This window comes from Archocentrus centrarchus, chromosome 6 (assembly GCF_007364275.1).
Source record: "Archocentrus centrarchus isolate MPI-CPG fArcCen1 chromosome 6, fArcCen1, whole genome shotgun sequence".
Classification (NCBI taxonomy): domain Eukaryota; kingdom Metazoa; phylum Chordata; class Actinopteri; order Cichliformes; family Cichlidae; genus Archocentrus; species Archocentrus centrarchus.
This window is the reverse complement of record NC_044351.1, coordinates 36016006-36042710: the sequence shown is the minus strand read 5'-3', so window position 1 is coordinate 36042710 and position 26705 is coordinate 36016006. Positions and strand designations below refer to the sequence as shown.

Here is a 26705-nt window from a genome sequence, read left to right as displayed (position 1 = left end):
ATGATCATATTTTAACATGTTTACACATTGTGCAGTGAGCCTACCATGACATTTGACCTCTGGGTCTCCCCAGAACAGTTCTTTGCACTCGGTGCATGTTCTTCCTCCAAAGCCGGGGTGACAGGAACACTGACCGCTGATCTATGGATAAGCAAAATGCATTCACATGTCCAACTAAGAAACCACCAAAATAACAAAGCAACACCAGATCTGTGTTTGAAAAACTCACAAGAAAAACATTTCAAAAAATAAAAAATGTGTTCTTACTTCCAAGACTTTCAGTCATTTATTCTGATAAATTTTAATCGTTTGAAGTTCCTCACCTCGTTGCAGGATGTCCCGTATGAATGTTTCGGGTCGCAGTCGCAGTTCTGACAGCCGCTGCCACTCGCCATATTCCAGGTGTCAAGTGCACAGCGGTCGCAGTGTTGGCCGACCACGTTGAGGAGGCAGTGACATTGACCACTGCTGCGGTCACAGTGACAGTCGGAGGATGACGGACAGCTGGAGGGGTTGCTTCCAAGCTGGTTACAAACACACTCTGAAAGATTCATTGAGACTCATTCAGGACTTTATTTTAATCTCACCCATTATTATCCCAGTAATGTGGGTGAAGGTGGTTCCCATGGTAACCCAGCATACTCACTCCTGCAGTTCTGCTGTAGGGCATTGCCATAGTAACCCAGTGTGCAACTCTCACATGCAGCACCCTCACTATGGTATAGGCAGCGCAGACACTTGCCGGTCTGGGTGTCGCACGAAGCGGGATCCAGCATATCAATGTTGTTGTTGCACTGACACGGCTGACACTGCCCCCCCATCTCGTCAGGGTTTCCATAGTAACCCGGTGAGCACTCATCACAGCGAGCACCTGCAGAGGACAGGTGAGATGCCATTTATCACCAACAGGGTATTCTTCCTCAGGTGTGGCTCGGGGAGGGGGGGAATTAGTACATCACCTGAATCTCTTTCAGCTCAATAATTTCAGCTTTAGAATCTTTCAGCGGCTTTAACCAACATAGCACCTCACATAGAGCTTCAGCCTGAGTTTCTTGTTTGTTTAAATGGAGCTTTAAGCCCAAGAGCTAATAAAAAGCCAGAGGTTTATACTGATTTAAAAGCTGAAGAGTTCTAAGGCTCTCAGAGGAAACAAAAAGAGGAAGCTGGTGATTTGGGCTTCTGTCAGCAGCTGATTTCAGGAGCTAATAACATAAATCTGTAATAACAGACCTGAAGTCACATTCCTACTCTCAGTCAGCTGCTTCCTTTCAAAATAAAAGCCTGTCTGTGCCCTTAGGCAGGAGCTGTCAACATCACAATAAATAATACAGCTCAGAAACCTTCCTGTGGAAAACCACAGCCCAAGGCAAACCATGACAAAACCTGTCACCAGTTCTACAGAGTTTCTACTAACACACCATGTAACAACTTTAAAATGCTGTCTGAAAAACTCTTTCGGTATGGATTACCTCTATATACAACACATTAATAAAGGTTTTACACTTATAATAAAGTTCCTTAGAAATAGATGTTGTACCAGTGCCATTAGTAAACTTTAAAACTGAAATCTGCCTTTGCAACAAACAAAATAAACAGACATGCATTAGAAGGCACACCTCAATCTGACCAATATGGTGGTAGGACAGGTTCATATGAACAGCAGTGACCAATAAGACATCTACATCTCGATCTCTGTGATAACTTCTTGTTTCTGTATTTGTGACAGTAACACTTTTGTTCTTGTCTGTGTTTAACCCCTTAACTGGCAGCAAATAAAATCACCTGAAACAACTACATAACACCCTCTGGTTATTATTGGCTCTGAACAACCCATTTCATAGCCTATTAATCGGCTGCGTCTGGTCCGCGGGCCGAATGAAGTGCATTTATATGGCAGGCTAGACCCGCCCATTTTGACTGACACCTCATTCGGCCAATCATGTTAAGAAATGGGTTTCCCAGAGCCAATAATACTCAGAGGGCGTCACGTAGCTTTGTCAGGTGATTTGGTGCAGCCAGTTACATGATTGGCCGAATGACGTGTCAATAAAAATGGGAGGGTCTAGCCTGCCATATAAAAGGGACTACAAACGGCCCGTCACCGGGCCCTTGCCAGTTAAGGGGTTAAAAGTGTTCACCTTTGTATCCCGTGTTGCAGACGCAGGTGACCTGCTGGGAGTCATCGCTGCGGTAACAACTTCCCGCAAACTGCCGCAGGCTTCCGGGGCCGTCAGGGCACATGCAGGGACGACAGTGGTCACCTGACCCCAACACCGGGTTGCCATAGTAACCGTCAACACACCTGAAAAAGAGACAAAAGAGAGATAATGTTGTCATCCTACTAAATAAACCTGACACTGATTAGCGATGGGTATGTCACCTGTCACAGGCGTGTCCCGTAGTGTGATCCCTGCACTCGATGCAGCGCCCGCTGTCAGAGTCACAGATGTCAGCGTGACCATTACAGGAGCAGGAGTGGCAGGCGGGGAAACCCCAGTGACCCGGCAAACAGCGATCACACTGCCGACCGTATGCGCCCAAAACACAGGAACACTGACCAGTTAGCTGATCGCAGAACGCATTGTGAGAACCTTGAGGGTCACACCCACATGCTGAAAGACATGCCCACACACACCATGGTTACACACAGAAGAAGAAGGAGGACAGGAGTCAGTTTCTGCACTGATTACAGAAACTTATTGATTGATTGATTTGATTTACTGGAGTATGATAAATGATTTTAGATTACTGATGTAGGAAGAACTAACTGTACTAACTGATTATAGACAATATTGCCTGACTACAGATTGTGACTTATTGATAATTGATTGACACTGATCAATTGATTATAGATGGAAGAGGTTCTGACCTCGGCAGCCATTGGGTCCAAACTGGAATGTGGATGGAGAACATCTGTCACAGTTCCTGCCAACTACGTTGGGGCGACACTCGCACTGCCCACCACTGGGGTCACACACAGTGCTGAGGGAGCCCTGAGGGTCACACTGGCATTCTGGGAAATGGGAGTCAGACACAGAAGAAGTTTTAGATCAACGGGGAGACAGTAAAGTCTCCATGATGATATATTTATGACTCTGAGGAATGTGCAGAAGGAGAAACCTGTCAGGTCCTCTCAAAGAAATAAGTAAAAATTATTTATATAGCACTTTTCACAGATAAAAACCACAAAGTGCTTCACAATAGAATACAAAAATAAAATTATAATATATAACAATATAAAGCAATAGAATACAGCATAAAGAACACGTTAATTAAATGCTTATCTGTATAAAAATGTCTTCAGCTGCTTTTGAAAAGAGTCAATGGAGTCTGTACAGCGTAAAGACAGTGGAAGAGAATTCCACAATCTTGGTGCCACTACCTGAAAAGCCCGATCCCCATGAGTTTTGAAATGAGTGCGTGGGATCAACAGCAACCTTTGACCTGATGATCTAAGAGCTCGGGATGAAGAATATGGTTTCAGCAGGTCAGAGATATACTGGGGAGCTTGATAATGTAAAGCGCTAAAAGTTAAAACTAAAATTTTAAAATGAAATCTAAAATTTACTGGCGGCCAGTGAAGAGAAGCCAAAATTGGGGTGATACGAGATCTTATATTGGTGTCAGTTAAAAGTCTTGTTTCAGTATTCTGCACAGTTTGAAGGCAATCCAAAGCTGATTTGTTGAAACACGTAAAAACACAATTACAATAAGCCAAACGAGAAGAGATAAAAGCATGAATAATCATCTCAAGTTCAGCCTTCAACACCAGTAATCTGAGTTTTGAAATATTCCTTAAATGATAAAAATAAAATTCCGAACCAGCAGTTTGGAGTGATGCTCAAGCGATATTGAACTGTGAAAAATTACACCTAAATTTCTGAGGCTTGATTGAACAGAAGAGCCTAAGAAGCTGATATGTCACCTAATTTCAGAAATCACATGGTCAGGAGCAATAATCACTGTTTCCATTTTATTACTGTTTAACTGGAATAAATTATCATTTAACCATTGCTTGATTTCTGTCAGGCAATTACTTAAACTAGACAATTTATAAAACTCAGAGGCTCTGAAGGAACAATATAACTGAATGTCATCAGCATAGAGATGACAAAAAATATCAGAATAGAATAGAATGCCTTTATTGCCATTAGACAGAATGTACAGAATGAGACCCTCATTGTAACGTCTTATAATTTGGCCAAGAGGAAATGTATAAAGTAAAGAGAATTGGACCCTAAACAGATCCCTGAGGTAACCCCACAAGGCAAGACTGTTGTTTCAGACCTCACTTGAGTCATATGAACAGTAAAAGATCTCTCAGATAAATATGACATGAACCATTCTAACACCACCAGTAATTCCAAACAGATCCTTAAGCCTGTTTATCATGATACTGTGATCAACGGTATCAAAAGCAGAGGTGAGATCTAATAAAACTGGAACTGTGAACTCTCCAGAGTCTGCTGCCATCAAAATGTCACTAGATACTTTAAGTAAGGCAGTTTCAGTGGAAAGAAGTGAGGCCTGATGTGAAGGTGAGATGATGAGTGACATGAGATTAAAATAAAGAGGTAGAGGAGAAGAAGAAGAGAATGAAGATGCGAAAGATCAAAGGTCGGTGTTGGAATGAACTGACCAAACTGCTCTGACCAATGAGAGCACTGCATTTAGCAACATATGAGCTCATAGCTCAAAACACACACCTGTTCACTGAATATACAGTGATATGGGAACAGTAAAATCATACTATTTTACCTCAGACACACAGATAGACACTGCACTGGGTCAGTCAGCTCTCTGAAATTATTCTCTGCCTCCTCAGATGTGATCCCAAGAGCTCCAACTAACCCACTGACATCCTGAAATATGCGTGAAAGCAGTCATGATTCAGCTTCAACTCCGGGATCAAACCATGAAATTCTCCTTGCTGCTGCTTTCTTATGAGTTGGATGAACCCAGAATCTGGTTCTTCCTAGAAACATCAGGACCTCACTGTATCAGTGCTCGATGTCGAACTCATTTTTTTCACAGTGCATTTTCTATGGAGATGATTTATTTGCAAAACGCAATGCATTCAGTGTGTATATAGGATACACGTCAAGTTCGCATCCGAAAGATTTGGAATTTTGTGTCTTTTTTTTTTTTTTTGGAAACGTGTCCGGTGTATAATGGCCTTAAGTCTGCAGAGTTCAGGTGAAAGGACCTCCCTGATCTCTGTGGGGTTCAGACCGTCTTGAACCATCTGTTCTTCCCGTTTCTCTCAGAATGTCCTGAATCTAAACCATTTTCACTAATCCCTGAGACAGGTTCCTCCTTCTTGGTATCATTTCTCAGAGGTCAAAGTTCAGAGTTGGACAGGTGAAATATTTTCACTTTCTCCTCCTGACCCTCTCTGATTTCTCTGTGAGGTTTGTTTCTACATGTCTTTAAATGTTGTCATTATGAGAAGCCCCTGAATCACCATCAATATAAAAGGCTCTCCTCTGGGAGAGTTTTCTGCCCCTCCCCTCGCTGTTATGCTGATGCCTCCTTGTGGGGAGAGAAGCTCAAAGCTCATATATCTTTTAAATAGATCAGATTCAATAAACTCTGTGAAGACAGTGTGAGATTATAAAGGTGGAATCATTGTGTTAAGGTGGACTACCTTTAGCTCCCTGGTGCAACATGGCAGAGATGCTGAAGATGAAGTTTCTGCAGATGTCGGTCATCTGTGTCTTGACAACGCTCTGGCTGTTCTCGAGACATCGATAACGCTGAAAAGTCTCCCAGGCGGCATTTCCACTGGAGTCCCCATCCTCTGAGCCTGTGAATATCTCCAGGTTCTTACAGTGAGGTATCAGCACGATCTGAGATGAAGAAAACATACAAGTTTAAAAGTCTGCGACTCAGGCACTGACATCAGAAATAAACAGGATAGAAATGAGTCCTAAACCCAGAAAACAGCATTTTTCACATTCTGTTTCCTTGTTTGGATGTCACCAAGTTTGCTGAAAGTAGTTTTGGTTGATCTGAAATAAAGTCCGTGGTTAATATGAACTTTAGATATTTTCACATTTTGTTCCCCAACATAAAATAAATAATATTACCTCACCAAAGGGAATATGTTTGCTAATGAGCAGTTAAATATGACTCCAGAAGCTACTGGGAACATTCAAGGCCATTATGCTGAACTTGGGAGCTCAGTGCTGGTGACCATGACTAACCTCTCACTCACACTGAAGGAAACATCAGCTCATGGCTGTGCACTAATTTTTTTGTTGGTGCCTTTACAGCACCACCAGTGAGCTGTTACTGTGTGTTTAACTTCCTCACCGAGTCAATGAGTGTGTACGGAGATTGGACATCACCGAGGGCTGAGTATAGCGGCAGACTGAGGCGGACTGTGTAATTCAGACCAGATTCAAAACAAACCGGTCTGGGAAGAACCACATACCTATGGAGATAAGTAAAATCTGTTAGATACTGACACACTAACTTTAGCAAAGATGGAGATAATTCAATGCAACTTTATTCACAACAGTCTACTCAAAGAGCTTTATATTGTAAGTTACAGATCTTACAATATTAGAGAGAGAACCCCAGTAGTCAGAAGATCCCCTATGAGCAGCAGTTGGTAACAGTGGGAAGGAAAAACTCACTTTTAACAGGAATAAACCTCCAGCAGAAACAGGCTCAGGGAGGGTCAATCTCCTCCAGTGACCTCAATTTTTTCTGAACAGTGAGCATTTTTAGATAATTTAAGCTCTATTTGGTCTGAGAGAAGGACAAAGACTTAAGACATGCAGAGGGTTGATGTGTGACAGAAGTGGATGCTGGGATAGGGTGAGATGCAGGCAGATGATCTGCTGTTGTGACCCCTAAAGGGAGCAGCTGAAAGAAGAAGAAGGACAAAGACTTGCAGGAAACTGCCAGTGCTGTGGTCTATGTTTCCTTTTAGCTGGGTTTACACTTCAAACTGTTTCTTGTTGAAAATTTGTCGTTTTAGAAAACAGTTCCTGACCGTGAACTGGGGTGAAGTGAAATCATCTGGTTGTCATCATCGGGCACCGTGTTGATGCAGCGACTGTCCGCTGTAATTGGTCCAGGCCTCATCACCATCATCAGAACCTCCTCCCATTGGTCCGGCAGCTGCAGCAGACATGTCACAAATTGCATTTTCATTCACAAATTACTTTTCTTTCGTCTTTTCATCTCTGTGCACATAAATAAGCATGTTACATGTGAATTCTTCCTCTTTTTGTCATTTATTATTTCACTGTCAAACTAAGAGATAGGAGGGCGTGATCACTGCTGTTTGTTTAAATTTTTGTAACCATGGCAGAGCACAGGTAAAACAAAAATATTAGAGTGGATCTGGATCGCTTTCATTAAAATGCCAAAATTCCCGTCATTGACTTGTGATTTTTAATGTATTATACTTCAGGATTCATTTATGTTTCAAGCATGAAGAATGGTTTTGTAATACAGAGTTTTGTTAACTCTGGCTCAGGGATGAGTTGCTGCCCCAGGTGGAGCAGTTTAAATATCTTGGGGTCTTTTTCACGAGTGACGGGATAAGGGAAAAGGAGATTCACAGACAAATTGGGGTTGCGTCTGCAGTGATGTGGACGCTGCTCTGGTCTGTCACTGTAAAGAGAGAACTGAATGTAAAAGTGAAGCTGTTGATTTACTGGTCAATCTACATCTCTACCCTCACCTATGGTCATGAGCTTTGGGTAGTGACCAAAAGAATGAGATTGCAAATACAAGCGGCTGAAATGAGCTTCCTCTGAAGGGTGACTGGCCTTTCCCTTAGAGATAGGGTGAGGTGGACAGTCATTCTGGAGGGGCTCAAAGCTGCTCCTCCACATTTAAATGAGCCAGTTGGGGTGGTTCGGGTATCTGACTAGGATGCCTCCTGGCTGAGGTGTTCCGGGCATGTCCTACTGGGAGGAGGCCCCGGGGCAGACCCAGGAGACGCTGGAGAGATTATATCTCTCGGCAGGCCTGGGAACGCCTTGGGGTCCCCCTGGAAGAGCTTGGTGGAGGTGGCTGGGGAGAGGGAGGTCTGAGCTTCTCTGATTAGGTTGCTGCCCCCACGACCCAGCCCCGGATAAGCGAAAGACAATGGATGGATGGATGGATGGATGGATGGATGGATGGATGGATGGATGGATGGAGTTTTGTTAAAACATCTATTTCCTGGAAGATTTACTGTACCCCATTTCCAAAAAAATTTGGGCACTGTATAAAATGTCTTTTCTATTTAACACAGATTTTTAAATGACTTGCAAATCACTGTGTTGTTTTTTAATTTACGAAGCACCACAGCCTTTCAAGAAACAAGGTTGTATTATTTCCTGTCCAAAGGACTTGTACCTGTGGCTCATAGCGAATCAGGATGTCATACTCCATCGAGTGAGGGATGTTGTCTACAGTGAACTCAAGGAAGGCCCCCTCTGGAACATTGGCCAGGCCAATACCTGTCCAGGTGGGACTACGGTCCTGAGGGTGGGGCCTCTGGACCACTGTCACTCCCTAAAGAGATAAGATGAAGACACAAACCTGATGAATACCCTGACTAACTCACAGCTGGTAATGAAGATTTTTATATATTATATATATATCATTCTAATGAACAGACACAATGATGAAATCTGTGACCAAAGAAAAAGAGAAAAATATTTTTACAAATAAATCCTCACAATAAGTCGGTCATCATGTTGTCTGTGTGAATTTAGAACAAGCTTTAACATTAGTACAGTAGTGTGCATGTCTCAGCAGGGCTAGGGACCAGACACACGTCCTTACTAGACACCTTTTACAACCACCAACTTAAAAGTATCAGGGTTTATAAAATAGTTTGAACTCTGTTTGAGCCTGTTAACAAGAAAAACTTCCAGGCAATATAAGGGCAAAGGTCAGAGGGTGAAAGGAGACTCACAGGTCCAAACTTTGCATCCTCAGCCTCGTAGGTGTAGTGATCCAGAGCGATGAAGTAGAATCCAGACTCAACCTGATCACAGCGACGACCGAACATGTGATCCCTGCAGACACACTGACCGGTCACCTGATCACACCTGCACACAGACAGGAAGTAAAAAACATCAGAACAAAATAAAACTGACACTTGAACCAGCAACCCTGAGATCAGTGGCAGCCAATGTGGCTCAGAGAGCCAAGCGGGTTTATCTCAGGGTTGCTGGTTCAATTCTTGATGCAGCAAACACAAACAGATGATACCAAACTCACTGGTTGTTGATGGCGCCTCCAAGGTCACAGTCACATGGTCTACAGCCGTCCATGTCATTACTGAGACCCCAGTGTTCAGGCTGCAAGCACAGACATGCACACACGCACACACGCACACATAGACATTAGAGGTGTGTCACAATGTGTCACAGCTTGTAATTATTGTAGGGTCTTTACCTACAATATAAAGCGCTTTGAGGTGACTGTTTGTTGTGATTTTGACACTATATAAATAAAATTGAATTGAACTCTTTCTGTTTGGAAAATCTGATTTTTAACTGTGTGAGGATGTCATTCAGATTTTCATCTCCTCCACTCACAATAAACAAACACAACACAACACAACACAACACACACACACACACACACACACACACACACACACACACACAGTTTAACAGCTGTAGGGCTGATTCCTCACTCCAACACTGGTTACAATCTGATCGCTGCACTGTGACTTATTAACATGTTAAAACATGTTATTGAAGTGTTTTGTATAATATCACTAAATAAGACTGATCTTACAGAAGACTCAGTTAAATTAGACGGTTAGGGTTGTTCTCATTTCCTGTTGTATATCTCCTGTTCCAGTGGTAGACATGCCTGTGAGCCAAAAGCTCAGGTTGGAGACTGTACAACAAAAGAAAGTCAAAAGCAGATATTTATTTGATCAATTCATAGACTCTTTGGAGGCTTTGCAGCCTCAGACGTTTTTTAAACAGGTGTAAATTCATACAAGAGACCCGTTGGCCTACAGAGCTCCGCTGTCAAATGTTTTACTTGGACAAAGTGTGATATGTTGGAACAGAAACTTATTTGGCTGTAGGTCAGTCATCATGGTGCTGATTCTTACTGTTTTATTTATTTATTTTTATTTTTTTTGCAAATTTTGAAAATTCACAAAATGAATAAATTTACAAAAAAAAAAAGGTCAAAAATCAAAACTCCATCTCTTCAGTTTTGTATAGCCTGACCCAAAAAGCATTTGTACCAAGTTTCAGAAGATTTAAACTCTAAATGACCACAGAATAGGAGTGGCAAATTCAGCAAAAAAGTTGAAGGCCAATGGATGACGAAGGGCTGACTGTTGTATGTCGTCGACTGTGGAGGTAAAAAGGCTACATTAGCTTACTTTGCCTATTTTGGTCAATTCCAGCTCCATCTTTGTATTCTCTGACTCACTTAGAGCAGCATTTCCCCTCCCCTCCTTATTGGAAGCTTTATTTAACATGAACATGGAACAGGAGATATGTGAGAGGAGATATGGAGAAGAACTGGGCCACATTAATAGTTGCAGTTTATGTATAAGCAGCCATTTATTTTACTAATGGATCCTTTATTTGGGTAGAAAAGGTGTTGAAATATTAATATTAAGGTTTCCAGTTTGTTTTCAGAACCTCCACAACATCGTCAGATTCAGCTGGTGGAAACCAGACGAGGGGCAGCCTCGTGTTGGGCAGGAGCTAAAGTAAGACAAAGGATGAACTGAGGGGTGGCATAAAGAGACAGCATAATACAAAATTTCTCTCTTCACTGTGATTGAAACTCCAGTTTTAATTTTTGCTGCTTGTGTATGGCCTGTGAGCTCCCTGAACTGCTGGGTCTGACTAAGTAAAAGTATTTGGATGGTTTTTACTCACCACACACTGGTCACAGTCCCGCCCGGTCACCAAACGTTTACAGAAACAACTTCCTGTTTCACTGTCACAGGGATTTCCTCCAGGAATTGTTCCTAGTGGGCTGCAGGTGCACGCTGCCGTGACACATATAGTAACACACATGAGTACGTATTCCTGCATCACACAGATACTGTAGCATAAGATAATTATGTGAGGCTCTGCTGGAGGTACTGTGTGAATATCTGTGTGTTGCATCTGTGTGGGTGTTCTCGGTAATTTGGTACCAGCTTGTTTAAGTACTGCAGGTGTGATACATCTTGTTTCACAAGTTTTGTGACATTTTGTACCTTTACAGCCTTCAGGATCCTCACTCAGTCTGTAGTGTGCCTGCTTGCAACGCTCACAGCGTTCTCCCTCTACGTTGACTTTACAGCGGCACTGACCAGCGATCATCCCGGCTTGGACATCCGTCATCCCATCACAGATTCCTCCATTCAGAGAGCCCACCGGATCGCAGTCACAGGCTAGAGAAACAAGTCATTCATCAAGTTTAACTCCAACCCTAACTCACAGGAAACACTTTACTTTGAATGGCATATCACAAAAATAACAGTGAAGGAACGCCATTAACAGCAGCTGGGTGTCTTCAGGTGTGAACACAAAGACTTGATATGAGAATAATTAATGTCTACCAACACTGACCCACAGACAGACCCCTGAAATACCAACAGACACAAAAATGCTTCACATACTGTGAATCTTCGAGCTTCTCTACAGCACCATCACCAGCCCAGATATAGCTGTGACAGTTTATTTATACCAAAATAAGTCTCACTATTCTGCAGCCATCTTAAAAAGTGGGAAGTTATTTTGAAGCATCATTTAATTTATATTAAATGGTCTAATTTTAATGTCAGGAATCACTGGGACATAAAAATTGATAAAAGCCTGATAAAAAAAAACAAAAAAAAAACCCTTTTTTTTAAAGTTTGCTGACTTTGTCCCAAAATAAGTTTTAATAGGATTTTTTCTTCTTGACATTAAACTTCTATCTCCACCTTTGCTGTTCCTGAACAGATTTCAGTTCAGTGTCTCTACAAAATTTCAGTCTTGTCACCCACAATCCTCTGCTCTGAATATTAAAGAAAGAATTGTAGTGGTAATAACAGAAGGTGCTGCTTATAGCTGTGACTTTGCAATGTGTGACTAAAGCTGACTTGATCCTCTGTGAGGAAGGCAGGTCTGAGCCTGAATGAAACCACAAACCTTCATGTGCCACATCAAGAACACTCCTCCATGTTTAGTCTCAAATTCAGCCTTTAATCTTCTTCCTGGTGACAAAACAACCTCCTATCCATGTCTGCCTGTCTCTTCTGGAGCTTTTCCATCATGAAACATGACCTTTCTCAGAAAATAGCTTTGCTTCAGCATAGAACTGATGAAATGAAAACAGTTTGTTTTAAAGTTAACAATGCAATTAAAACAATTTAATTGTTAACTTTAAAGAAAACCATCCTACATCTGCTGAAGCCCATGCAATCATTATCAAAAGAGAAATTAAACTACCGTAGTTTAAAAGCTCTGACACAAATGTTTCAGATAAGTTAGAGTTACTTCGTGAACTAGCAGAGTTTTATTAGTTTAACTGTTACATGGAGCAGCTTCCACACATTTGCTTAAGTAAAATTGGCTGTGGACTCACGCTGGCAGATGTTGGTGTCTCTGATGTATCTCTCTGGATGTTGGTAGTAAAACGGTTTGCACTGCTCACAGTTGTTTCCAGCTGTGTTGTGCTGACAGTTGTCACAAACTCCTCCACTCACGTTACCTGAAGCCACGAAGACTGCCATGTCAAAGTGACATGAGTCTGAATGCTGGTTGCAGTTACACTCTGAGGACACAGCAGAAGAAGAAGACATTCTCACCTGTTATCATACTGTTGGTCTATCTGCTGCTGACAGAGTATTAATTAATCAGATTTAGTGATTTAGTGAAGTTCTGTTTTTGTTATATTTCTGGTTGTGGTTACTGGTGTTTCTTATAGTTTAACTTCTCAGTTTGTTATAGTTTTGTATTTTGTTTTTGGTTATAGTTATTTGTATTTCATTCAGGCTTTCCCTTAGTTCTATCTCACCGTGTCTTGGCCCTTGTTCCATGTTCAGTATTAAGTTTCTCTTCCTGTTGTTTTCCTGAGTGTTGTATTTAGGTTTCCATTTTATTTCTCTTCCTGCTCTTGTCGGAGACGGTCGCACTATCTCTCTCTCCCTGCCCTCCCCATCTCTCCGCTTGCTGCTTGCTGTGAGAGCGTCTTTTTACACACTGTCCGAATAAGAACAAGATTGAACCATGGATCTGGCAAACTGGGCATTCTCCATCATTGATCGAATTTTTTCCACTATGAGATCCGGGACAGGGGAGCCTGGGTGTCCCAGTGGAACAGACCCGGTTGGATACGTCATCGACTCTTGGAGCTCGTGGAGACCTGTGTGCTTCTCGGCCCTTGGAGTGGAAGACGTGGAAGACGCCTACATATTCGGCTTTTTGGTAGCAGTATCTTCTCTGTTTGGGCTCGGTGGATACCTGCTTTACTGGCAAATTAAGAAAATCTGGACGGCGGTTCGACATCTGCAGAGGCTGCCGATCCAGGTGGAAGGGCTGAGCAGAGCCGCACAAACTCAGACTCAAAGCCTGGTGGACCTGAGCCGCAAGATTAGCGAGCTCGCAGGCGAGAGGGGTTAGATCAGGAGATATAGTTCGGTTCTGCACAGTGAGGACGGCAATCAACTAATTTGGAATATTGGATTTTTGAATGGTTTCCCAGTAAGACTGAAGGCTGTTGGAAAAACAAGCAGCCTGTTCCAAAACAACTTCTGTTATCAGGAATTCGGCTCCCCTGCCGGCCTTGGGTTGGCAACCATATCTCTCTCCAGGGCACTGTGTGCGGCTGCTCTCCCCCCCACTCCGCGTTGTGATTTGTGAAGCTGGGTCTGGTGTATCACGGCCGCTGATGAAATTCCACCACTATCAGCAAACTGTTTTGGCTGGAACCTGGCATCTGGCTCCACAATGCCCCCACCTCTCGTCTCCTTCTGCATCCCCTCCTGCCCTGACCTCACCTACCGCCGCTGTCCTTGCTTTACATGTGCAATTGCTTTGCTAAGGTGGTTTTTTTGGACCCTGGTATAGTGCTCTTTTTGAGCACTGTACCAGATGACTTTTTTTTTAACCTAACTTCCCCATGATGTGTTGTTTTCTCCTCCTGCCAAAGGTAGCGCTGCAAGTCGGCTGCATGACCCGAGGACACATATCCCCCTATGTGTGTTGTGTTTGTGTATTTGGATGGTGTTCTGTAACTGCAATTTCCAATGTGTGAACTTGTTCACCCACATGGCAATAAAACTTCATTCATTCATTCATTCATTATTGTACTCTCAATAGCTTTAGAGTCTAGTTCTCCCTGGGTTTTCCCTTAGTGTCCTTTCCCTGTGTTGTGGAGTCTCTTGTGTCTGTCTTCCCCGTGTTGTCAGCCTGTGTGTTCAAGTAGGTGTCTGTTTAGTTATATGTTTAGATTCCCTCTGTGTGTCAGGTTTCTGTGTGCGTGTACCATGTTTTACTTCCTGTTTTAGTTTGACAGCCCCATGTTCCCTGTGCTTTGTGTTTAGTTTTGCTTCCTCTGTGTTATTAGTTGTGCCATGTTGTTTCCACTTGCCCTGATTACCTAGTGTGTGTATTTAAGGTCTCAGTGTTGTTTAGTTCTTTATCACATCCTCGTCTGTGTAGCCCCGAATGTTGGCTACTGCTGTGAGTTTTGTATTTGAAGTTTTCAAGCCTTCTTGTGTAGCTGGCTCCTGTCCAGCTTTGGTGCTTTGAGTTTTTTTAATAAAGTTGAGTTAAACATAATTCAAGCCTCGAGAGTCCTGCATTGGGGTCCTCTGCTTTGCCTGCTGCAGCAGAACATGACACGGAAAAGTGCAGACTCACTTTTGCAGGCGTTGGTGTTGCGTCCCTCTGCGGGTCTCCAGGGGAGGTCGTGGTAGAAATCCTGACACTGTTCACAGTTCAGACCTTTAGTGTTGTGGTTACATAAACAGTGACCATGAACCTGAAACACAGTCACACATACATATAATAAATAATTCATCAATAATCATATCTACTGATAGTTACATTACTGTTCATAAGCTGGACTTTGTCAGTATTGTGTATATTTAATCTTTTGTCTGTTGAACTGTGCCTTTTTTCCTCTAGAGTCTGTATATATAATTTTAGAATTTTTCTTTCTCTCTCGTGATGGTTTGTGTTCATAACATTTTAAAAACATGTTTTAATGTCTATGAACTTTCTGGCTGATAAAGTTAAAGCGAATACAGAAAACACTCATTGCTGTTCTTTAATTTTTTTTTTATCGTCTAACAACCAAAATAATCCCAGCTAATCCTTTAAGAACTGTTTTCACTAAATCAGAGAACATTGCCAAGAAGTCTGTTAATCTTCTTGAGGACTCAACTGAGCATTAACCTCCTGGGCTGAACAACCACCAAAGCTCCAAAACTTGCAGTTCCTTTAATGCCGAGCAGAGGCTCCAGCAGTTAGTCAGTCCCCATAGACTCTCGTGTTAAAACTTTGCAGAAAAAATAAACATGTTTACAGATTGATTAAAGAAAAACAGTTTTGGTATCTATAGCTAATTTCCCTCTTCATAACAGCTGTTTGGGGGGAGAATGTTTTTAAAACTCATTTGTTTATATTGGATTAAAGCTTAAAGTTTGCATTATTGGGAGTGTGGTCTGTTTGACTGACAGGTGGATGGTGAGACAGGCAGCTGCAGCTGCTAGCTGTCTGCCTGGCTTCACCTCAGCTAACTGAGCCCTGAACTGGACATCTGGACTGTGCCTTTTAGAGCATTTTTAACCCTTTAACACAACCTATCGTCGCAGACACAACGTTTCAAATGTGTTGGCATTCACGGGCTTCCTGCAACAGAGTGAAATTACCATAATAACCACATGTTCTGAGCTTTCAGAAACCATTTGGATTTTTTCAATAGGACAAACTGTCACATAATTATGGTAATGCAAAATGTGCTTGTGCAAACTTATTGGCAGCAACACGTTGGGTGTTAACAGGAGTACATACAATGACAGCTTTGTGTTAAAGGGTTATTACAATTATCTAGCCAATAATATGGCTTCTGTGCAGTTAATTGTACTAAAAGACTGTCCAAGAAGTCTAACTTCCAGTTTGGGTGAGTGAAATTCTAGGATTTTATTTTTCAGTTCAATTTTGTTTATATAGCGCCAAATCACTACAAACATTTGCCTCAAGGTGCTTTATATTTTAATGTAAAGACCCTACAATTACAGAGAGAAGGACCCCCTATGAGCAGCACTTGATGACAGTGGGAAGGAAAAACTCCCTTTTAACAGGAAGAAACCTCCAGCAGAACCAGGCTCAGGGAGGGGGGGGTCATCTGCTGTGACCGGTTGGGGCCCGAGGGGAGAGAGACAGGACAAAAAGACATGCTGTGGAAGAGAGACAGAGATTAATAATAACTAATGATTAAATGCAGAGTGGGGTATAAACAGGGTGAAAAGAGTAGAATGAAAAGAAACATTCAGTGCATCATGGGAACCCCCCAGCAGCCTAGGTCTATTGCAGAAAAACTAAGGGAGGATTCAGGGTCACCTGATCCAGCCCTAACTATAAGCTTGATCAAAAAGGAAAGTTTTAAGCCTAATCTTAAAAATAGAGAGGGTGTCTGTCTCCTGGATCCAAGCTGGGAGCTGGTTCCACAGAAGAGGGCCCTAAAGCTGAAGGCTCTGCCTCCCATTCTACTCTTAAGTATCCTAGGAACCACAAGTAAGCTGGCAGTCTGAGAGCGAAGTGCTCTGTTGGGGTGATAAGGTACTATAAGGTCTTTAAGGTAAGATGGAGCTTGATTATTCAAGATCTTTTATGTGAAGAGGAGGATTTTAAATTCTGTACTAGATTTAACAGGGAGCAGATGACTGCCCCTCCCTGAGCCTGGTTCTGCTGGAGGTTTCTGCCTTTTAAAGGGGAGTTTTTCCTTCCCACTGTTGCCAAGTGCTTGTTCATAGGGGGTTGTTTTGACTGTTGGGTTTTCTCTGTAATTAATTAATTAATTTTAATTGAATTAATTAACTACAACAGTCTGACTCTAGGGGACTGTGGCAGGGACTACGCACCATCACGGACTACAAAGCACCACACACACCCCCGGTGAGTGCCGACGCTTCTCTGGCTGATGAACTCAACAACTTCTTTGCGCGCTTCGAGTCCGGAAGCCGACAGCCCGCTGCGCTCCCGGCCGGAGGGGCGGAGACACTCACTGTGACGGAGCGCGACGTGAGGAGGGCGTTTAGACGTGTAAACACCAGGAAAGCGGCTGGACCAGACGGTATTAGTGGACGTGTCCTTAAGACCTGCGCTGACCAGCTGGCACCTGTGTTTACACTGATATTCAACCTCTCACTGAAACTGTGTGTGATTCCCACCTGCTTTAAAAAGTCCATCATAGTCCCAAAGAAACCACACCCCAGCAGCCCCAATGACTTCAGGCCCATAGCGCTCACCTCTGTGGTGATGAAGTGTTTTGAGAGACTCATCAAGACATTCATCACCTCCTCACTGCCCACGACCCTCGACCCACTACAGTTTGCATACCGGCCAGACAGATCCACAGACGACGCCATATCCTTCCTCCTCCACAAGACCCTTTCACACATAGACACTGGTAAGGGGAACTATGTGAGAGTGCTGTTTGTAGATTACAGCTCAGCATTCAACACCATAGTTCCCTCCAGGCTGGTGTCTAAGCTGCTGGACCTGGGCCTGGGCCCATCCCTGTGCAGGTGGGTTCACAGCTTCCTGACCAGCAGACCACAGGTGGTACGAGTGGGTCACCTCACCTCATCCTCCCTCACCCTCAACACTGGATCCCCCCAAGGCTGTGTGCTCAGCCCTCTGCTGTACTCACTGTACACCCATGACTGCGAGGCCACGTCAGAGTCCAACGTCATCATCAAGTTTGCTGACGACACTGCTGTTGTGGGACTGATCTCCCACAATGAGGAGACAGCCTACAGGAGAGAGGTCTCCCGCCTGGAGAACTGGTGCCAGGAGAACCACCTCCTGCTCAACGTCAGCAAAACGAAGGAACTACCTCCTCAGGCGGCTGAGAGACTTCAAGCTCCCACTCAAGGTGCTCAGGAACTTTTACACCTGCACCATCGAGAGCATCGTGCGTGGGAGCATCACCACCTGGATGGGAAACTGCACCAAGCAGGACTTCATGGCCCTAAAAAGGGTGGTTCGTTCAGCTGAACGGACCATCAGAACCACCCTCCCCAACCTGCAGGACATTTACACCAAGCAGTGCAGGCTGAGGGCCATGAAGATCCTAAAACAGCCCAGCCACCCCGGACACTCTCTCTTCTCCCTGCTCCCATCAGGCCGGCGTTACCGCTGCCTGAGGGCTAAGACTGAAAAGTTGAAGAAGAGTTTTTACCCACAAGCCATCCATCTGCTCAACTCTGAGCCCTAACTGGACCATTATTGCACAATGTAAATATTATAATTTATAATTTATAATCTATAATTCCACGTAAAAGTGTGTATAGTGTATAGTATATAGAGTATAGTGTATAGTGTGAATTACTTTTTTATTTTTATTCTTCTTATTTATATGTGTGTGTATATATGGTTGCAGGTACAAAATACATTTCACTGTGCATTGTACTGTGTATAACTGTGCATGTGACGAATAAACACTATCTTAATCTTATCTTAATCTAATTATTGCAGGGTCTTTACCTTACAATATAAAGGGCCTTGAGGCGACTGTTGTGATTTGGTGCCATATAAATAAAACTGAATTGAAAAATGGGAAGCTCAAAAACCAATAGATGACTTCACAGTAGATACACCAATCTTTTATATACAGTCTATAACCTGCCCCCCTTCAGTCCTCACCATGCCCTCTGTTATATGACCAGCTCCTTCGATAGGGGCACACTCAGAAGCATGTCCATAGCAGAAGCAGTTTCCTCGAACCACCATGTCATAGATGGCGTAGTAGTACTTCTCTTTGATCTCCATACGAGAGTCCAGCAGGTTGTCTCCAAGCGTGTGCAGTTTGGTGAACTTCACCCGAAGATTGGTGATCTTCAGCATGTCTAAACAAAGAACCAATAACTCATTAATAACTGATTAACAACCCTGTCCTTATTCAGACTCGGGTCCCATGATGTAAAAAAGGAGACATACTCTGGATTCGGGGACTGTAGGGATCGTCAATCCTGAACGCTGGATCCAAAACTCTGAAAATCACCTGAAAAAACAAAGGACATTTCACCAGATTATTAGCTGCAGTCTGACTAGTAATGTTAGTAGTATTCACAGATGTGGTAGTAGCAGAAGTACCTCTCCTTCAGTGGATGGCTCAATGTCAGAGTAACGCGAGTCACAGATGACATCATCAACCTTCCGCATTGGACCAGGGGAAACCGAGGGGAAGGACGACTCACAGTCGTAACCAAAGTAACGGTAAACCTGCCATGTCTTTCCGAAATCAGCTGACCGCTCAATCACCATGGCAGCAGGTCTAAACGTCTTAAGACAGAAAAACACCTGTTAGACTGACTTTTAACCCAGAATCCCCTACTGCATGTACCTGTGTGGAACTAACCTTGAAGGTCATGATGAGATGTGTGAAGTGAAACTCGGCCTCTAAGTTCAGCTGGATGCTAACGTTCTCCACACCTACCAACAGCAGAAGATCCGTAAACAGTACTGCGTGGTTCAAATATACCCTCTATGTTCAGTTTAAGAGCCAAGTGCTGTGACATCAAAATCAATAATCAATAATATTTATAGAAAGTAACAGCACAACAGCTGGATAACATCTGTGTTCACGTGTCAGAAAAGAACACTAATGGACACCACAAAGGAAAGTTTATGTTCAAATTCAGTACTTAGAATAATACATAGAATAAAATAAAATTACATAGAATTACATACATAGAATAAATAAAAATTCCGACCATAAAATAGAATCAATACTAAAATAGTAATACTAAAACTCCTGTAAAGGCTTCAAAGTGAGTAAAAAAAATGATTGCATATATAATCATTGCATACAAAACAGTTCAAGTTGTTTCGTTTAAAATATTTGCAAGGTGTCGAGGAATCGGACAGCCTGTCAGTATGTACTGTTTTGGAATCTGGTAGTTTTTCTGTTGATGCTTCTCAGTTTTTTCTGTGAGGGGAGAAAGTTAAAAGGGCAGTTCGCTGGGTCAGAAGGGTCCTTTAAAATCAACAGTATCTTCTTCTGTAACCTGTTCTTATAAATTTCAGCCAGAACTGAGTCTTCACACCAAGTAATTTTAGATGCAGTGTGCACCACCATGTTCAGCTGTCTCTCCTCCTCTGCAGAAACGTTCCCAAATCAGACGATTATAGCAAAAGTAAGGATGTTCCCCACAGCTTCTCATAAAAACTTAAAAAAAAACTTTTTTAACTGTTTTAAAAAGAACAGTCTCTGATGGGCTTTGTTTTAAAACATATCTGTTGTTGTCCTTCCATTTCAAGGAGGATGAGATGTTAACATCTGCATACTGAGGAGGTAATTCAGCCATTTGATTCAGGTGTGTTGGATCAGGGGCACATCTAAAACCTGCAGGACACTGGCCATCGATGCCTGGATTTGAGGATCCCTGCGCTACGTCTTAACAACCTGTTTGCAGATTGTAAGGGCAGGAAACTGGCGCTTCAGTGGCGATCACCCAAAGTTAAAGGGTTAAGTGTTTTGATATCTCAGTGAAGTTTGAAGGGTTTGATTGCTTGTGGTCAGAACTGCCCAGGGGTGCTCTCAATACAGTCTGAAAGGCCCCGGGAATAACACAGTAACACTGATCATGTCATGAACTGCTGCGTGGCAGGCAGGTGAGGAACCCAATGCAGGACACTCAACACGACACTCAAAAGAACTCAGCTTTATTGCTGGAAAACACAAGGAGGGCTGAATTGGGTGAGGCCAGCAGCAAAAACTTGGCAACAGAATCACAACAAGAAAAACACACAGAACCGAGACCAGGACAATGACGAGTACTCGACAACAAGCAGGGGAAAACACAGGACTTAAATACACAAGGGCTGATGAGGGAAAAAGAAACATCTGGAAAACACAGGTGAACATCATAACACTAACGACACAAGGAGACACAGGTCAAAACCAAATACAACTTAGAATGCTGGGTCAAAGGACCCAGGATCGAGTGTTTTCTCACCTCTCGTAGCAGTAAAAATTTGTTTTCTGTACATAGGCAGAGCTTTCCTCAAGCCTACATGGTTAAAGTCCCCTAACACCAGCACAAGAGTCCAGGTGGGAATTTTCTATCTCTGTGATGTGAACAGAGTTTCTGAGTGGCTTGAGGAGGGGTGTAAAAAAAGCAATCAAAATAAAAGCACACGACCGAGCATTCTGCGTAATCCCTCCTTGAGGTAATTAACAGCCAGTTTGTCCACTTTGTTAGCCAAAGAGCGAGCATTAGAAAGTATCATAGAGGGTAGCTGATGCAACAATACACTGAGCTGAAGCTCACAAGGAAACAAACAACAGGAAGGATGAAGAAGAAGAAAGTTCATGCCAGAGTTCTAACATCTATTACTCCAGAAATAAGGAGTAATAAAGGGGAAGGATCCAAAATTCTTCCTCACAATTGATGCTCAAGAAGGAGGTTGGAGGATGGAGGTTGTTGCTTTTCCAGCCTGCTCAATATTATTCTGAGTGAAGACATGAGTCCAGCCGTCTGTTTGGTGTTAAGATCAGAACATTTTATGAATATTTAATGCAATGGTATAACTAAGCTTCCAGCAGCTGTAAGAAATTTATCCTGCATTTAGATCAAACTGTCTGATAAATATTCAACTCTCTGTTTGATGAACCTGGATAAACTCTGGAGCTCTGTGACTGATCGAGTATGTTCACCTCCACACTGCTGGGACTTCTTAAACCTGAATAGCAGATAAAGTGAAAATCCCCATTCCTCCACCTGGAAATGACTGCATGGCCTCCAGCAGGGATCCACCCCACAGCCCAAGAACCTCTAATCATGGAGGAGTGAAGGACACAGCCCAGACATTAATTCAAACATTCTTAGACACTCTTTTCCTCTGGCAGGGAAAATCTGTGTGAATGCCCTCAGTTGAATCTATCTCATTTCCACTTAAAGCTTGTAACAACACGTCTGACCTTTAACCTTTCTGAATGTCCTTCCTCACCGTTCTCAGACTGCCACCAGGTCTTCAGTCTGTTTGGCGCAAATGTGGTGACGACATTCTCAATACGGTGGCTATTAGTCTGATTGGCGAGCTCATCGTAGGGCACTGCTGAGTCACACACAAAGCACTTCTTCTCCTCCTGGTTAATGAAACAGAGTGGGAGGAAAGGGTTAATGGGGAGGTGAATTCCTAAGATTCCTGTGTGCTGTGGGTCACTGGAGATAAGATGAAACTTTGTGACCACAGATTTCTGACAAGTTAAATCTCTGAGATGGATTAACTTCAAAAGCAAATGTCTGATTTCATATGAAAGACTAAATGCTTTATACAGGTTTTTAGAGTTAATGACAAACTTTTGAAACCTTTCTGGAACGTTTCAATCACTTACAGACGTCAGAAAATTGCTTGTTCTCCCTGCATAAATCTCAGTCAGCCTGATATATTTCAGCTGCTCTAACTTCTCACAGAGACAAAAGCTAAACCAAAATGAGTCAGCACAGAGATCACTTATTCATCTCAGAAAGATGGGCAGATTAAGAGTTTTTCAGCTGAATTCTGGATGAACTAAAAGCTTTTAGAGACTCCTGCAGCTTCTGGAAATCATGGCTCAACATATTCTATGGCAATCATCTGGATTCAGGTGGGAATTTGTTCTGGAAAACATCAGCTAAGAGACTTTTTACACTCTAGTTCTGCTGTTAAATAATCCAAATGATGAAAATCAAGAAACCAAACTGCACAAACTACAGTCTACCAACACAGGGCCTACACAGGATAAAATTGGGGCCATGTTGGACAATGCCACTTTTCCACTAGAACCTACTCAGCTCGACTCATCTTGGTTTATTGGGTTCTCCATTAAGTACCTGCTACCACGTACTTTTTAAATACCTACTCATCTGCGGTTCCAAGCATGCTGAGTCAAACAAAAAATGTGACATCAATAGAATGCATGCCACTGATTGGCCGGGCAGTGATGTCACTAGATGAGTCATGAGAGTGACTGTTTCATAAGAACCAAACCTGCTGTTTTTAAAACTTGGCAACAAGGGAAATGCCTCCACATTAACCAACACAGACATTTTTGTGCTCAGTTGCTGATGACAGAATCCAGTCAAATCACACTGAGTAGATACTAGTGGAAAACAGGCATATAACAGACACACTGCTCTATCACTGGAGTTTAGACAAATCCTGCCCCCATGAGGTCATACAGTGAGCTACAGCACTGCCCTCTCTAATGTCTCCCCCTCCTTTAGACTGTCAAACCCTTATTACATCAGAGCTCTGGCCTCTGCTGACTCCAGGTAAAATGATAAAATCAGCAAATGCATTTTATAATTTGTGATGTTTGAACAGCAGACAGAGTGTGAGGAGCTGAAAGTTGCACTGAATGACATGAATGAATTACAGGATGGATAATAAAAAACAGCCACCGACCACATGAAGGAAGAATCTCAGTGACTCAGTGCTGAACATGCTGGCTGTTATTATCTGTGTGTCTTTATGTTCTCTATGTGCTCAAATGTACCTGTGTGATGTATGTCTCACACATTAAAACCTGACATTCACACTGAGCCTGCATGATTTCCAATCATCCAATCAAATGTGTCCTGATAACACATTTGATTGGATGAAAAGAGTCTGACCTTTGCCCTACAACGCTTCCTTGCTGTGTTTTCGCCATAAGAACATCTGGACAAACATCTGTCTGCAGTCAGAGCTCAGTGTTTCCTTATAGGGAGCTCATTTTACACAGGAAACACTTCAGACTGTAACACAAACACACACACACACACACACACACACACACACACACACACACACACACACACACACAGAGTCTAACTAAACATACTAAGAGGAGTTGGACTGAGTTGAAGGTTGTTTCCTCTCAACTTTAAACCGAATGGTTGGAATTTGTCTGATGAGCTGTAAACCTTTCTCCATGCTGGACTCTTCAGCTTCAGATTCTTCCTACAGAGTCTGATCCAATAGGAGCTGTTGTCCTGATATAAACAGTGCTGTAGTCTTAAGTGACTTCTAAAAACACTTAGGAATATGTCATGTTAAGACAGCCGTAACCATCTTACATTGAACCTTCTACCTCAGATCTCATCTGACAAAGGAATCTGGAAATGGTAAATGGACTAGCTCTTATATAGCGCTTTTTCTACTCAGTATGAGCACTCAAAGCGCTATTACAACATGTTTACATTCACCCATGCACTCCCATTCATACAAGCACTTCCATGTTTTTGCTAAGCTAAGTGCTTTTAATTAACTATCATTCATACATATTCATACTCTGACGGGACGGTCGGAGAGCAACTTGGGGTTAAGTATCTTGCCCAAGGATACATTGGCATGTAGCCTGGAGTAGCCAGGAATCGAACCGCTGATCTTCTGATCAGTAGGTGACCTGCTCTACCTACTGAGCTACAGCCACCCCATAATGTCCAGCTAAGTTACAGGATCAGCCCCGGGAGTTATCTACTCAGAGAGAATTTTACTAAGTGAGGTAGTTTACAGTTTGTCCATAAGTTACGCTACTGTTAGCTAATATTAGCCACAAGACAAGCCTGAGTCCTCAGTATAATCATCACATCCTTTAGATTTCAGTGTAAAATGCATCCAGAGTCCTTCACATAGAGGCTGTTAGAGACCACCAGAGAGTTGAGAAAGGTCTCAGTTTTCAAGTTACCATCTGTTCAGTATTTTTGAACTCCAGACTGAACTGGAGTTATGTGTTCTTGATTCTTGAGCTAAATGGACAGGTACAGGACGGTATATAAAGTGATTTCCATGGACATGTGGAGATGCAGATGGGAGGAGCCGGGGATTGATCCACCAACCATTTGATTGGTGGACGATCTGCTCTACCTCCAGAGCCACAGCCACCACCTGCGTTTGCTTTTGCTTCCCTTTTTAAGATGTTTCTGTCTACTGCTTTTTTTCTTTTTCTCAGGTCTCTCTCAACATTTCTGAATTTCTCTCAGGGATTGTCAGTGATAATCTGATTAAGAATTAACTTTACCTGCAGGTGGCTGACAATACAGAATGGTTCAGGCCGGTTCTGTCCACAGGTGGAGGTGGACGACAGCTGGTGGGCTCGGCCAATCAGAAGGTCTCCTGTTGCTGGGTAACAGCTGCCTTCAGTGCACACATCACTGAGCTGGGGTTGGCTAATGTTGTCTGTGGCCCCACCTACTGAGACCACTCCCTCCTGAGCACAGGTAAACGCCTGCAGACCTGAGAAAAAAAAGGCTTTTATTGTGAAAATCTGAGACCTTGCAGCAGGATTGAGTTTTATAAAACTCGGGTGCTGTGAAATAAAACTGCAGTCCTGCTAAAGCCCCACTCACTGAAGCCCGCGCTGAAAGCATGTTTGTCAGATTACAGTCTTACTGTTTTACTGAGTTTATTAATTATACATTCAACATCTAAACAATAAATGTCTGCTGGCATTACTTGGAGAAAGTGTCAGATATCAGTGTCAGCAAATACGATGTTTGATAAGCCAATATAAAAACAGTTTTACAGAAATATTTTTTAGTTTGCCCAGCAGAGCAGATTGGACTTCACTGTTTGAGGTACTGAGCAGACAGTGGGCAGAGTCAAGCTCTGTCCTGTTAGGTAATGGATATGTGAAATTAAAATATGACTAAATCATTTGCCACTTTTGACTGCAGCTTTAAAATAAATGGAAGTGAAATGATTTCTAAAGAAACTCCACTTATCCCAGAGCTGCTTCTCCTGGCTTTGAATCCACGAAGACCCAAAATAAATATGAATGAAGCTCAGTTTAAAGTTTTGGAATAAAATGTCACAGATCAAATAAAACAAATGATTCAAACCTTCCAGAAAGAAAAGGACAAACTGAAGGACAAACGAGGTTTGAGAAGGTCTGAGGACACTTTGTAAATAATTTAGATGTAACAGCAAGTCGACCTGAATATCTGTTGTCTACTGATTATTGGTAACACATTAAACATATTTAAGATCATATTAAACTGATTTCTGAGCTCTACAAACATTATTAAAGTCACGTTACAAACATGAAGTTGCACACATCAAACAACTCAAAAATGTCATCATAATTATTTCACTAAATCTCAAAAATCTGAAAAATCCTCCGAGTTTACTTAATCTGAATATTTCCTGAGGTTTAAATGTGTTTTAGTTTTTCTCTTAATTTGAAATAATTTTACTCGTTAATGAAATGAGCACCCGAGAGAAAGCATCAGCAGCAAGATTCGGATTTTTAAAATTATTATTAATATTATTTTATTTATTAATTTAGGAACAGTTCTGAAAATTAAAAAGAGAGAAACAAAGGAAACGAAACAAAGCGTCAAGTTTTATCTGAAACCAAACTACCCACCGCAGACATGATTCTAAATAAAATTTAAACCTGAAAACTGGAAAAGACAAAGTTAAACTTTATTTAAACTCACCGAACAGCAGCGCAAGCTGGAGCTGCAACATGCTTCCTAACCTCCGGCTGATCCTCCAAAGAAACCCCCAACCTCCTCAGAACCGCAAGCCCTC

General features: G+C 42.5%; 1 protein-coding gene across 1 annotated transcript; it reads right to left on the bottom strand.

Moving 5' to 3' along the window:
* On the bottom strand, positions 1-26705 carry LOC115782031 (laminin subunit beta-1; the record flags this gene model as incomplete). The annotated part of the gene is made up of 23 exons (XM_030732000.1): positions 26612-26705; positions 25192-25406; positions 22155-22293; positions 19561-19634; positions 19296-19484; positions 19140-19203; positions 18846-19048; positions 14835-14955; positions 12556-12744; positions 11201-11377; positions 10875-10987; positions 9235-9314; positions 8927-9062; positions 8362-8520; positions 7004-7131; positions 6316-6436; positions 5648-5849; positions 2870-3013; positions 2381-2612; positions 2139-2302; positions 647-871; positions 324-541; positions 1-141 (listed from the first exon to the last, which is right to left on the bottom strand). Coding segments are annotated over exons 1-23 (3465 nt in total), but the record flags the coding sequence as incomplete, so codon positions are not given.